The sequence below is a fragment of the Cygnus olor genome, chromosome 2 (assembly GCF_009769625.2).
Source record: "Cygnus olor isolate bCygOlo1 chromosome 2, bCygOlo1.pri.v2, whole genome shotgun sequence".
Lineage (NCBI taxonomy): Eukaryota > Metazoa > Chordata > Aves > Anseriformes > Anatidae > Cygnus > Cygnus olor.
Genome location: NC_049170.1, coordinates 109,230,156 through 109,245,041, shown reverse-complemented (window position 1 = coordinate 109,245,041; position 14,886 = coordinate 109,230,156). Strand labels below are relative to the sequence as shown.

Sequence of the window (14,886 nt, the reverse complement as noted above, 5' to 3'; positions counted from 1 at the left end):
GGCAGGGGGACGCCGAGAGGAAGAGTGAGAGCTCGGTTACCGCCAGCGTTCTGTCAGCTGGGCTCGGGCCGCGGCGCGTCCCGTCAGAAGCGATGAGCCTCGTGGCCTTCCTCCCCCGGGCTCTCCGCGGGGATGGTCTCGCCCACGCTTCCCTTCCCGTGCGCTGGTTGGGCGGCGGCCGCGCGCTGCCCGGAAGTGCTGGTGCTGCCGCCGTTGGTGCCGTTGATCCCTCTCCGTGTCCGTGTCCGTGTCCGTGTCCGTGTCGCCGCCGGAGCTCCGCCGACGCCCGGTCAGTGTGGGGGGGCGGGGAGGGCAGGGCCGGGGGCCCGGCGGTACGCTTCGTTGGGTTAGAAACTGGCTGGGTAGCCGGGCCCAAAGAGTCGTGGTGAATGGAGTCAAATCCAGTTGGAGGCCGGTCACTAGTGGAGTCCCACAGGGCTCAGTGCTGGGGCCGGTCCTCTTTAATATCTTTATCGATGATCTGGATGAGGGGATCGAGTGCACCCTCAGTGAGTTTGCAGACGACGCCAAGTTAGGCATGTGTGTGTCGATCTGCTCGAGGGAAGGAAGGCTCTGCAGGAGGATCTGGATAGGCTGGACAGATGGGCTGAGGCCAACTGTATGAAGTTCAACAAGGCCAAGTGCCGGGTCCTGCACCTGGGGCGCAACAACCCCAAGCAGAGCTACAGGATGGGAGATGAGTGGTTGGAAAGCTGCCTGGCAGAGAAGGACCTGGGAGTATTGGTTGATAGTCGGCTGAATATGAGCCAGCAGTGTGCTCAGGTGGCCAAGAAGGCCAAGAGCATCCTGGCTTGCATAAGAAGCAGCATGGCCAGCAGGTCTAGGGAAGTGATTGTCCCCCTGTACTCAGCTCTGGTGAGGCCGCACCTCGAGTACTGTGTTCAGTTTTGGGCCCCTCGCTACAAGAAGGACATGGAGGCGCTCGAGCGAGTCCAGAGAAGGGCAACGAAGCTGGTGAGGGGTCTGGAGAACAAGTCTTACGAGGAGCGGCTGAGGGAACTGGGGTTGTTCAGCCTGGATGAGAGGAGGCTCAGGGGCAACCTTATCGCTCTCTACAGGTACCTTAAAGGAGGCTGTAGCGAGGTGGGGGTTGGTCTATTCTCCCACGTGCCTGGTGACAGGACGAGGGGGAATGGGCTAAAGTTGCTCCAGGGGAGCTTTAGGTTGGATATTAGGAAGAACTTCTTTACTGAAAGGGTTGTTAGGCATTGGAATGGGCTGCCCAGGGAAGTGGTTGAATCACCATCCCTGGAGGTTTTGAAAAGACGTTTAGATGTTGAGCTTAGGGATATGATTTAGCAGAGGACTTGTTAGTGTTACGTCAGAGGTTGGACTAGGTGATCTTGGAGGTCTCTTCCAACCTAGACAATTCTGTGTGTGTGGGGAGGTGGCTGTTACGTGTCAGTGTAACGGTGGCAGCGTTAGATCCAGCCTGGGATTCTGTGGGGAGGTGTTGTGGGACTTGAGGCGTACCGTCAGTCTTACAGGAGAAGTTCCTGAACCATTTCCGAAATAAGGCCCTGGCCATTCTGTGCATCATAGTGTTAGGTGGAAACCGAGCCTCTCTGTCAGGACTTGTGCTATCCAATGTGAAGTGTTTCCATTTGCTTATCTACTGGTATTCTTCTATGTTCAGCCTGAACTTCATGTGTTTCAATTCCAGTAGCATGGTTTTTTAAAATAAATTATCTGGTGGATATCTTGGATGAAATCCTTTTCTCTCCAAAATTAGTGAGTCCTGTACTTGCTTCAAGTGAAGCTAGTTCTTGCTCACTGCTGTATGCACCAGGATAACTTATGTATAAACGCTTGGAACTTTTATCCATCACAAATTGGTCTCTTAGGCTGGATGGATTGGTGTCCTTGTTTTTTTTTTTCTGAGCATGTTCCAATTTATCACCCTCATTCTAATGGAGTTTTCCAGAGTGCCGCTCTACCTCGGGCATAGCTGCACCGAGCTTGTGCTGAAGGGCAGTCTTGTGAAATGCTCCTCTCTATCCCTGCTCACGCTCCAGAGGTCTGAGCGCAGGAGTCGTGCCTTCTGCGCTCTGTATGGCTGCTTCCCAAAGCTGGTTTAGAGAAACTTTAGAAAGCAGCCATGCAAGCATTGCTACTGTTCCGTTTGCATTTTTTGTCTCTTGTAGTGTGATACTCTGATGTGGCAATCTCTTGAACAGAGTTAAAAACAAATGGTTCTCTTCCCACCATGCATAACTGCAGTCAGCAGCAGTCTGCTTCTGTTACCTTCTCGGTTAGGTTTGAACTGTGTGTGAGGGAACTGGAGGTAGCAGCACCCGGGCCTTGTGGGATCGCTGTCCTATGCTGCATCCAAAGGAAACTTTTTTTGGTTTCCTTTGAATAGCCAGTATCCTTCAGTCTATGAGCTATTTCAGTGAACAATTATTAGCGGGTATTATTTGGCCCTATTTTGAGCAGCGGAGCTTTTAATCAGCAGCTCAGAGTTGAACAGGTTTCTACTGAGGTAGGAAAAGACTGAAGTCACGCGCAACTCCAGACTGCAGCCTGAAAGCCAACTCCCATTTTGTCGGCTGCCTTCATGGCTTTCTGGATGTCAGGAGTTCAGGTTTGTTTGCTGAAGTGTTGTTGGAGGCCAGAGGTTTCAGATAGCTGGTGGTCAGTGAATGTAATGACGAGAACTTCAGCGTTGCCGAATGATGCTCAGTTGCATTTCGGAGGCTATTTTTAGTTCAGGACCCAATGGTTCGTTTTATACGTCAGAAGAACGTTGTATATGAACATGAGATATAAAAGCGTGGAATTGGCAGAGGAGATCAGTAACGCTGCTTGTAGACGTGAGGAGAAGGACGCAACTATGGAATATCCTTTCATGATCCAGATGCTTGGTACGGCGTGCCATGTATCTGACACAAAGCAAGGTAAAATGCCTTTCCTTTAATTAAAAACAAAAGAAGAAAGGTAACTGCTTTTTGCATGTGCATTAGGTTGGTCGTCTACGGGAGCAACTCTGCTTATTTTACTTTCTTTAAGGATGAATCCAAGTTGGTGACTTCAGTCTCGATTTTCAGGAGCCTTACAGAAAATACAGTAACTTGCAAGCAAACTGTTGAGAAGCCATTATGCCTGTGACTCTAATTAGCGTTGCATTTTTGATGAGATAATTGAAAAAAAGGAAGTAAGAAAATCAATTCTTGGTTAATAACTCTCAATTTCAGAATGTTGGCTTTCTTGTGACAATAAGTGAAGCTTAAAGTCCTCCTCTTTCAGGATGTTTATTGCAAGTGCTTAAGGTAAAACCCAAAACCAAGGATAGAAGTAATTTGTTTTGGGTAACGCTTGGTTTGGGCGTGCTAAAGGATTATAGCAGCATGGATGATTTACATTAAATAAAACGAAGGCCTAGATGTGTACGGGACTTCTAGAAACAGTGGTAAACAAGTCCTACCATATGCTGAGGTCTTTGCGTTTGCATGTCAGTGCATCAGATTTTCATATTTGTACCATCGGCAATAGTCAAATGCTAAATCTGTCTTCCCAGCTCAACAGAAGCCACTAACTTGAAAGTCTCACTTATACCCAGATTATATTAATGTTACCACGTGAACTACCACTTGGTAGCTTCTGTTTGACAGCTCAAGGGAAACAATGAAATTCATATACATGTGCTGTGTAAAGAGTCTTTGACAATAGTAGTTCTACAATCTGAAGATTATTTCTTTTAAGTTAACAACTTTTAAGAACGCACTTCTATGACTTTAATTCATTTACAAAAAAAGTGCGTGCTGGCATTTGCATATGTATTCTGTTAATAGTTCAGCTGTGTAAGAGAATAGCAATGTAGTGCTTTTGGCCCAAGAGTCGGTTTCCACTTTCCAACACGCAATCCCCTAGTTGACTTGGAAAGAACTCCAGTAGGACTTGTTTGGCTGATCTCTCGTCTCCCAGCACCCCAACCCAGCACTGTTCAAAAACCTTCACAAAAACCCGAGGTTTCCGTTAGGGTCAGCTCACTGAACCGCAGCTACTTCAGCATTGTTATTCAGAGTCTAAAATATGTATTTTTTGCCTCCCAAATGTTATCAAGCAGTAAGCTAAAGTTCATTTAACAGCTAAATACTATACAGCTTGGCAGACCATATCCTTCTACACGCCAGTGCCTCCTGATCTGCTAAACAGATTATTGTCTTAATGTGTGGAAGAGGCAGTTGGGGTTCTGAATCAGAAATACAAGCACTGGGTGAGCTTCAGTTCAGGAACTGTGATTTGTTTTGTTTTTATAATGTAGCATGCCGTTGACCTTCAGCACTATCTCTCTGAATCATGGAGGAGATTACGCGTAGTAGCCTGCTAAGTCTGGATAAAAGAAAACAGCATGAGACAGTAAAGTAACTCTGTATGTTGTGTTTGACTATAACGTGGAATTTGATATTCTTTTATCCATCTCTCCCACTAAGTACTTGTGATCTGGTTTAGTAAGTCTAAATTTTGGGTATGTTTCTGTTTTCGTAGAGCCAACAGCCAACATGTCTAGCAAAAGGGCAAAGACGAAGACGACCAAGAAGCGCCCTCAGCGCGCCACTTCCAATGTATTTGCGATGTTTGATCAGTCGCAGATACAGGAATTCAAGGAGGCCTTCAACATGATTGATCAGAACAGGGATGGCTTCATTGACAAGGAGGACCTGCATGACATGCTTGCCTCCCTTGGTAATGTTGGTGCAGGGGGTGAATTTTGCCACTTATACATGGGAGACTTACTAGCTCGACAGATAAATAACAAAACATTTGCTAACTCATTGCACTGGGCTCTAGGATCTGTTACCATGACTCTCAACTGTTAATAAATGCGGTGAAATTATATTAACAAACTTAATTTACAAAGTGTCATTTTTCATGTGTCTGATATTTTACTGAAGTTTTTTTTAAGGTATGTTTATGATCACTGTAGGAAAGAATCCCACGGATGAATACCTGGATGCCATGATGAACGAGGCCCCAGGACCCATAAATTTCACAATGTTCCTCACAATGTTTGGTGAGAAGTTAAATGGCACTGATCCAGAAGATGTAATTAGGAATGCTTTTGCTTGCTTTGACGAGGAAGCAACAGGTATGTGGGTAAAATAACAGTGTATGTGTATTGCTCTTACTTATTTTTGTAACCATAAATACTTCTATTCATGGAAGTTGTGATGAATTTGAACTCTGAAAATTCTGATTTCTGCAAGCCAGAAATTACACTGTATTTCCTCAGCAGCTGAAAATAGCTTCTTTTAAACAATGAAAAACTTAATCCCAAACTTCTAGCTCTTCATTTGTTTTTCACGGCAGGAGAAGAGAACAAGATATTGACTGGGAGCCATGCCGTTATTTTTTTTTTTCCTAACTTTAAATTCAGCATAGGGGCAATTTATATAAGGGGAATCCTCCTTGTTTACAAAGCTGGTGTGCTTTTATGAAGAACTCTTTTGTTAGCAACTTGTTCAGCTGCACTTAAAAGGTAAGAAAACTTGCACAAGAAAAAGCTGGTAATTAGATTGCTGACAGAAGAAAGGAATTACAGGTTATTTAAGGCTGTTTAATAAAACAATGGTAAAAATGTTTTCTTTCCAACCAGTCTGGTAAATGTGAGTTTTGCCAATGATTTAAGATGAACTTCAAGTCTTTAAAATATTTCAGACTTTCCAGTGCTTCATGCAGATGTTGAGCATTGATAGTAAAGTTCCATTTTAAGTGATTTTTTTTTCATTAGGAATGTTCAAGACAAATGAATCCCTTTTGTATAAAATACACAGTTGTTAAAAGGCTCTCGGTGCTACTGGGAGTTCAGTCCTATTATGAAGGAAGATAGCATGTGGGCACTGACCAACTTCTTACACAGGCAGGTCATACAGTGACCTTTACTTGAAATAGCGAGACCATGCAAATTAACTAAGAAGCTTGACTCGATTGATTGCTTGTAATTATTTGTATATTATGGTAATAGGCTTTTTCATGTGCCAAAAAAAAATTAGCTCTTTTTTATTAAAACAAAGAATTAAAGCAAAATTATTATCCAGCAGTTAGCAGATAAATGTAAAAGGTTTTTTCTTGTCCCCTTACAACGCACTGTAGGGTTTATTCAAGAGGACTACCTGCGAGAACTGCTGACGACAATGGGAGACAGGTTCACAGACGAGGAGGTAGATGAGCTCTACAGAGAGGCACCGATCGACAAGAAGGGGAATTTCAACTACATTGAGTTCACACGCATCCTTAAACACGGAGCAAAAGACAAGGATGACTGAGCAAATCCCTGGATGCCTGCAGATTATTTCTACTTCACACTTACGTTTATTTTTGAGGGTTTTTGAGGGTAGAAGTTGTTGCATGCATTTAGCTTTACAGCTTTTGCCTTTCTTTATGTATTTATCTATTCCAGGCCATTTAGGCACATCTGCACCTGTGTAATCAGACTGGAAGTGGGGAACATATTGAGGAAAAGCATATGGGGACAAAGATCAGTGGACTTTAAAGTCCATGAAAATAATCTCAATGTTTCTGGTTTAGCTGGATTTTTACACTTTTTGTAACAAATGCCATTTTGAAATAAAGTTTGCTATATAGATTAAAATATCTCATTCTTTTGTGGAGAGGGGAATTTCTATTATGCATTTACAAAGGCGGGTCTTAATTGTATTTTATTTGCAGTTGCAAATCAAGCTCAAACTCATAATGTATTGTTCTCTGTTGCATAGTTATGAAATGCTCCTAGCAGTACATGCTGGTGTCTTTAAAAATGAAACTGTATAAATCTGTTATATCAGTTTTTCCAAGTGGAATATGACTGGCATAAGTAGTTAGCCCAAGAAATCTTCAGGGAAGACTTAGAATTGCCTAATTGCCAGCAGGGAGCATTTATGATTCTTGCCTAGAGGCAGATATCTTGCTTAGTTTTTATTTTCTTTTTCTGTTGATAGTTTTTCAGCAATATTTTTATGTCAACGTTTCTGTTCCCAAGTTTGCATTCCTGCTTTTTTCTACTGGCTATAAGTGGGAATTAGGCATATTTTTTCCTTCTGTTGAAGGAAGCTCATGCAAAGGCATCTATGGGGTAAAAGTGTCGGTGCTGGCGGTGATTAGTAGCAATACTTGTCCAGAAAACCTCCATAAATTTTGTTCTGCAGCTTAATGGCATTTGCATGGGAGAATGACAGCAAAAAAGTTCTGAGAATTAACTTGGTAAACCCTATGTGTGGTAAAACCACTCTCACTACTTAAATGATGTTTTATTCATCTACCTCATATTGATGAAATGGGTTTTACACAAACAAGATTCATTCATACAAAAACAGCTGTGTTGATGCTGTTCTCTTGAATACCAAGAGAAAGTTCCTACTCGGTTCTCAGAATAATTACATCCTTCCATACGTCTCCTGCTCTTAGCTCATTCAAGCTAAAAAAGCATAAGAGGAATCCATCTTGCCTATGTATTTATCCATTCAAGAGATGACCTGTTAACCAGAAACCATGCCCTGAGCTATTTCACGTGAGACCAAAAAGAACAGGGATCTTACTTTAGCTAAAGCGCGTGAGAAGATTGGGCCAACATGAAGTGCCCCAGGATGCAAATACTCTACAAAAAAAAGTAGTGTTTGTCTTAACTTCCTGTGTAGAGTCACAAAAGACTTGGTTTCTTAAATACTGCTTGTGTTCACATGTTCTGTCTTTAGCTTTATAAATCAGTTGATTTTACACACAATAAGCATACTTTGTTCATTCCTTCGTGGTTTCTTTTACTTCTGGGCTTAATTAAAATTGGTTTTCAACCATTACTTTCCTATTTTTGTTTTGTCTCAATTTTTCTTCCTTTTTTTCCCTCCTACCCAGACTGTGTTCTTCACTGTAGTACTTCAGACTGCCCCACCTGTTCCTATTCTCAAAAGATTGCCTTTAAACTCTCTGTGCTCTTGAGTATGGTTACTAGGGTAGTCTTTCCCTGGAATACCTGACAGATGACTGTAAGAAGGCAGTTCATGTCAAAATTTTTGCCTACAACACCCTTGTCACAGAACTGTTGAGATTTAGGAAACATGGAATTGTTGAAATGTCACTATGTACCATTGAGGAGCAGTTACACTCTTACTTCTTTACTGTTCTTGTAGCGTTTCTGCAATTCAATATTGTGTGTGAACATGTAAGCAGCCTGCATTAAGGATAAACGTTAAGTCTTTTTTTCTTTGAACAGCTAAATAGACTAAGACTGGGAGGTTAAGTTTTTATCCTGTTACAAACACTGGGCCTCTGAACTATTCTCTTCCTGATGATTAGTAAATCTTCTCAATAAATTTTAAGTGCTGGTATGTTACACTGAATAATCAGCAGATAAACCATCTAGATTTTCCATGCTGGAAATAAGTTTAGAATTAGTGATTATTAAATTGTAAATCATGCTAAAGATAATCTGGTATCCTTTTCGAGAGAAAGTTTATTTAAAAATCTTCTGTGCTACTGCCCTTAATTTTTCAAGAGCCAGCTGAAATGGGGAACGTAGCTTGTTGCTTTGTTTGGACATGTTGCTTGTGCTTGCCTTGTTGCTGTGTGTGGACATTATGCTGTTGGCCACTTCTGCTGATTAGGGGCTGGTCATGGGGAACTGCATTAAGTATAAGGATACCCATAAAGGAAGATATGTTATTGAGGAAGAATTTCCAAGGATGTTCAAATAATGCTGACCTTCCATGGCCAGGTTTCCCTGTTACCCATATTGTAATATAGGAGACTAGTCAACTTGCCCATGGGGATGTTGATTTATCCTTATTTATTCTTAACCACTGGATTTATCCTTAAGGATTTATCCTTAACCACTGGAAGGTCAATAACAAGCCCTGCCAAGAGACCATATAAGAGCATCAGATGCATTTTGTAGCTAGGAATGTTCGGACAGCTGAGGTTGCGTGCCGAGGGCTGGAGGGATGTGTCATCAATAATCCACTTCCAAAAATAAAAATAACTTTGGTCATTGAAGCAGTTTAAGATTCTGATGACTTAAACTTAGCATTTTGCAGTCAAATTTTTGGAATCAATCTGTTCTCCCTTGGGGTTCATGTGTAATGGGTCTTCAAACTGTGCTAGAGTAGGCTTATGATGAAAGACTGTTTTCACAGGCTGATGCACACATTTAATAGCCTTAAATCTGCAGTGATATATAACACCCCGCAAAGCACCGCTGAAAAGCAGTGATTTATTCTACGCGACCCATTTACCCTGTTCTAAGGCTACATCCACAAGGGTCAAACTGACGCCAAAGCCTGACTGCAGCTGCATGAGAAAAATCCAGAGAGGAATCTGTCTGCGTGAAGTGCTGCCAGTGTATACTTGCCTTTTTTTTTTCCTTTCCCCTCTGTTGCTGGTGATACTCGTTAAACGCAGCATTTTGACCGCTCAGGATATGCTTGTTTCTGTTCTTTCAATCTGCATCTAAGCAAATAAAACATTCTCACACGCTGATCACATAACAAGCGTTTCACAAAATGGAGTCAGCTGAATACACTGGCTTAGCAACTAACTGATGTCACAGAGGTCTTGCACACAGACGTGGAAGTAAGGATCTGTTTCGCTACTGATCTAAGAACTATCTTTAGATTGCATGCTTGTTTCTAAGATCACCAGTGTATGTTAAGGAATGAAATGGGCCCCATCCTGGAACAGGACATCAGGGCCTTAGTATCCTGCTTAGTATTTGTTCTGAAAGATGGAAAATATTTTGAATCTTGTCAAATGTTTCTCATGTCCATGGCTTTTTCTTGTTGGTAACGATACTAATATATTACCTGATACATTCCTGGGGAGTTTCAGCTAGCAATGAATAGCTCTTACTCCACTGAAGGCATTCAGACAATGGAAGTCCAAATAACAGGTGAGTAACAATGAAAACAGAGGCAGAGATGTTTTGGACAGCAGCAGTTAATCTGCCATTGGTATTGTCTGTATACCTGTGCTCCTATTTTGGTCTGCTCCTTTCATTTTTCAAACACTGCTGTCGCTTTTAGATATCCTTCTAGTTCACGGAGAAATGATTCAGTATGACAGCAGCAAACTCTATGAACTCAGAAACAGGATTACAAATGCCAGGAACAACGCAGACAAAAAGAGAAATCGGTAAATGCAGCTTGCAAATAAGTTATTACAAAATGTTGAAGAAGAATACTGGAAAACAACTCATAGCTGTTGACTCAGAGATCGCTGTTTTCCTAAACTTTGATATATTACATTAGGAAACTTGTTGTGAAGACTAAAAGTGGCAGCACACGGCTGAGCTTCCTGTTTTCTCCCTCCAGTTCGTGGGCCTGTACGTGGCGTTCCCTGGGACCACTCGTTTCCTGCAGGAGTGAACTCGGTTGCTGAGGGCAGACAAAGCACGCAGGCTGCTGGGGTACCACATCCTTTGGCAATACTCACACTAGACCTTTTAAAAAAATAATTAACATTACAAATTTTGGCAATACAGAAATGATTATTGCCAAGGGAAGTTTTCAGGCCAAAATATGTAATGTTCCCTAGAAAACAGATTGTGCATAATAGGTGTTGCATCACAGGGTTTAAGGGGTCATGCAGTCTGAATTAATGTCATTCAAACTTTGAGCCCAGGTCAGGCTTAAAGGGTTATCGTAAATGGGGTTGCATCAGGCTGGCGGACAGTCATTAGTGGGGTTCTGCAGGGCTCTGTTTTGGGGCCAGTTCTCTTTAACGTTCTCATAAATGACTTGGATGCCGGATTCAAATGTACACTAAGTTTGCAGATGACACCAAACTAGGAGGAGCCATTGGCTCCCTGAAGGGTAGAGAGGCCTTGCAGAAAGATCTTGACAAATTAGAGTGCATTGCCAACTGTGTGAAATCTTAACAAGAGCAAGTGCCAGATCCTGCACCTGGGATGGGGCAACCCTGGCTGTATGTACAGACTGGGGGACAAGAGGCTGGAGAGCAGCACCGCAGGAAGGGATCTGGGGATTTTGGTTGATGGCAAGTTGAACACGAGTCACCAGTGTGCCCTGGCACACTGTGGGCCACATGTGGGATGCATCAGGCACAGCATTGTTAGCCGGTTGAGGAAAGGGATTGTCCCACTCTGCTCTGCGCTGTTGCGGCCTCACCTCAAGTACAGTTTTGTGTGCAGTTTTGGGTGCCACAGTATAAGAGGGACATAACATTATTAGAGAGTGTTCAAAGGAGGGCTACAAAGATAGTGAAAGGTCTGGAGGGCAAGATATACGAGGAGCGGCTGAGGTCCCTTGGTTTGTTCAGCCCAGAGCAGAGCAGGCTGAGGGGAGGCCTCATGGCGGCCTGCAGCTCCCTCACGAGGGGAGCGGAGGGGCAGGTGCTGAGCTCTGCTCTCTGGGGACAGCAACAGGACCCGAGGGAGCAGCATGGAGCTGGGACAGGGGAGGGTCAGGCTGGGTGTTAGGGAAAGGTTCTGCACCCAGATGGTGGTCGGGCACTGGGACAGGCTCCCCAGCGCAGTGGTCATGGCACTGAGCCTGTAGGAGAGTTCAAGAAGCATTTGGACAACGCTCTCAGACATGTGGTCTGATTTTTGGGTGGTCCTGTGTGGAGCCAGGAGTTGGACTCGATGATCCTTGTGGGTCCCTCCTAGATCGGGATATTCTGTGATTCTAATAACTCTAACAGAAGATGTTTACTTGTTCTTTGGAAGCACATGATTAACAGGAGAACAGGAAATCAAAATGCCTCCTGGAAAATCCCAACAGCTTGCTCATGCAGTTTCCTTTACCATACAGTGGTGATTTATTCCCTTTGTAAACCAGTCTTGTCCTTTGACAAAGCTTGAAAGGCAGTTACAAACAGTACAGAATTAGACAGGTAGAGTCAAACTTGAATATGTGCACCTACAGAAGCAGACGGTGCATGACAGCAGCATTCACTTTAGCATTCTTGTCAGCTGTCACTGCTCAATTTTGCAAGGCTTATTTCATCTTTAAGCTGTAATTTCCTCACTTTGACTATTTTAAGGTATCAGTGAGCAAAACCTCTCTAAATAGAATCAAAGAATCACAGAATCACAGAATATCCCAAGTTGGAAGGGACCCACAAGGATCATTGTGTCCAACTCCTGGCTCCACACAGGGCTACCCAGAAATTCAGACCATATGTCTAAGAGCACAGTCCAAATGCTTCTTAAACTCCGACAGGCTTGGTGCCGTGACTACGTCCCTGAGGAGCCTGTTCCAGTGTGTGACAACCCTCTGGGTGAAGAACCTCTTCCTGACATCCAGCCTGAACCTCCCCTGTCACAGCTTGACTCCATTCCCTCAGGTCCTATCGCTGGTCACCAGAGAGAACAGATCAGTACAATCTAAATATTGAAATACTTTTTTGGTAGTTTAGTTATCTTTTTTTTTGCTTGTGAGTGTTGTGTGTATATCTCCTTGGGAGTTGAAAGGCAGCATTTTGCAATAATTTACAGCCTTTGTCTAACATAGTCAGTTGACTGGGTGTTAAATAAGGACTGCGAGCGCTGCCTTAGTACTTGCTAAAATAGAGCTGGCATCAGATGTGAGTAACTTGAGCCTTGACTTAGCATTGTATCTAACAGGCACTGACATTTTTTTCCCTCTGTCAAATTCCTCTTCCTTAGCTGTGAGCTAATCATCTCTAAAGCAACACGTTTTATACTGTCAACATCCTACCAGCCCGCAAGAAGCATGTTGGTTTTGAAATTGGTTCACCAGCCAACAAACCTTTTGTAAGCATCAGCTAATAAGAAAGCTGATAACGGCTTACTTTGTGTGCCAAACACCTGACTAAATACGCTCCTTCCTGTTTTCTGGATATGTTTTAAAATACTGTTTTAGGCCTTTGGCCAGGCATTGAACAAATTTCATTTTCTTCCTTATTTGTACAAGCACACTGTCAAAGAGATACACGCTAATTCAGCATGTGCTGCGGACTCTGGCTTAGCAGAATTAATTACATGTGTTTGAAAAACTGGAGGGCTCAGTCTCTTCTGACTAAAATACCTTAAAACTTGTTTATTTTTGCATTTTATTTATAAACATTGAAGAATCATGGTGTCTGGCAATACTTCTGTTTAAAACTAGTGCGAAAAGGAGGTAGGAGGGAACACAAAGGTTTGGCTACAACTATCACAACTTGCCAGCTGGAATTAAAAACAAGTGATGGGCATCCAGCAGAAGCAGGGAAGTAGCAGTAGCGTGACCTCTTTATCATAGAGAATAGGTAGCAGGAATCAGCAGCCTGAAATGTACATTTCAACTGTGTGTGTGCATGTGCGTGTTGCTTATATATAAAGGACTTTGGACTTGGGAATGTAAGACTGGCAAGGAGCACCTTTTCTGCTGACTCCAGTCCCTTCACATTCCATCAGCCAGTTTCAGTCCCCACTCATACAGTGATCAAACTGCAGACTTATTTTGTTTTTTCTTTTTTTTTTCCTGTTTTACAACACTTCAGAAAGACTGACTATATTTTATTTATGTTCCACTACATTTCTCTGCTTTATCCCTAGCCTTGGAATATCATTGTCATACGATGCTCTAGAGAGCTTATATTCTCCTCAGCTGGGCACAATGGAAGTTACCAGAAAGTCAAAACAGAGCTATTTGTCACTTACGTGATAGAGAAACAACATATCTTTCTTCTATAGGCTACGGCATATTCTCTGAGAGCCTTTATTTTGTATGCACCAGAATCTGCACTGAGGCAGGGATCACCTGGGAAAGCAGTTACTTATCATTTTTATTCATGAGGCCTTTGAAAACAGTGAATATCCAGAAACTTGGCTGGAAGTCTTGCTCTGAGGCTCCCCGAGAGATCCAAGCAAAGATACGCATTCAGAATCCCTTCTTGGGTTTAAAACTTCTCACATGTCTTCCCTTTGGATCACAGCACTGGGGCTATTTTTGGAGAAATTCTGAACAATTCCGGCTCCCAAGCATCACAAGAATTACTGTCACTCTGACTGATACAGCACTGCACTGAGGATAGCTCTACAGAAACAACAGATAACAGCTGGAATAAGGGAAAGGATAGAAAAGCAGAGGGATGAGCCAATATACTAGATGAAGGAACTGACAGTCAACATGCTTTTGCTAAATGACTGTTTTGACCTAAAACCACCATAGATCAAAAGTTGGACATGTATAATTTTCATTGTGCTGTCAATACTTAATCTTTGTAATTAGCATTTGCAATTTTTGTTGAACAGTGTTAATATGCTCAGAAAAATCTCTTAATTTGCAAAACCATCCATCCAACTTTCAGATATTTTTAATCCTCATTTTAATGTGAAAATCACAAATAAAAAATATATATATAAAAAAGAGACCTTCCAGGAGCCTGGCAGGGGAAGACCTCAGGTCTGTTTGCTGAAGACATCCAAGGAGCCAGTGCATCCCAGTGGTGTTCCTCTCAGAGACACAAGAAGCAGAGAGAGGGGACAGTTGCTAGGTTTCCCTTTCCCCGCTTTAAGGGCCAATTCTTACTTGCCAAAAAAATCGACCTGAGACTTTGACAATCTCACTTAACCTCAGCTTCGTGGTTCTCACCTTCTCAGAGGCATCAAGGCCTGAATGTCGAGCAGAACTCCAGCCTGAGCAATCCTGACAAGATCCTCACTGTTACGTATGACCAAACGCAGATGCTGGGCACAATCCTGGTACTCCTTCTGGCCCTGCAGTGAGCAAGTGGTCCGCCAGCAAGTGGTCCACCTGCCTCTGCAGAGCAGGCAGGGCACACACGGCCAAGGGAACAGTAGCTCTCCAAAGGAGGGCCAAGACTTTGCTCCCTGCTCTCCACATCCAGCTTGTGCAGCTCTTTACAGCTAGGGATGAACGGACTAGGCAGGCTTTTACTGTGAGGCAGCAC

General features: G+C 43.0%; 1 protein-coding gene across 1 annotated transcript; it reads left to right on the top strand.

Moving 5' to 3' along the window:
• On the top strand, positions 1–6,607 carry LOC121066511 (myosin regulatory light chain 2, smooth muscle minor isoform-like). Its single transcript, XM_040550125.1, has 4 exons — positions 1–289; positions 4,510–4,707; positions 4,949–5,110; positions 6,115–6,607. The coding sequence occupies exons 1-4, from the start codon at positions 133–135 to the stop codon at positions 6,285–6,287; spliced, it is 690 nt and encodes a 229-aa protein (XP_040406059.1). The 5' UTR covers positions 1–132; the 3' UTR covers positions 6,288–6,607.
• Positions 6,608–14,886: the final 8,279 nt, after the last annotated feature.

Bases quoted from the DNA above. Each gene is read 5' to 3' on its own strand.
- LOC121066511 (XM_040550125.1), top strand. From the start codon at position 133: ATGGTCTCGCCCACGCTTCCCTTCCCGTGCGCTGGTTGGGCGGCGGCC. The intron at 4,708-4,948 runs GTAATGTTGGTG...TGATCACTGTAG, and splicing joins TGACATGCTTGCCTCCCTTG to GAAAGAATCCCACGGATGAA. The intron at 5,111-6,114 runs GTATGTGGGTAA...AACGCACTGTAG, and splicing joins CTTTGACGAGGAAGCAACAG to GGTTTATTCAAGAGGACTAC.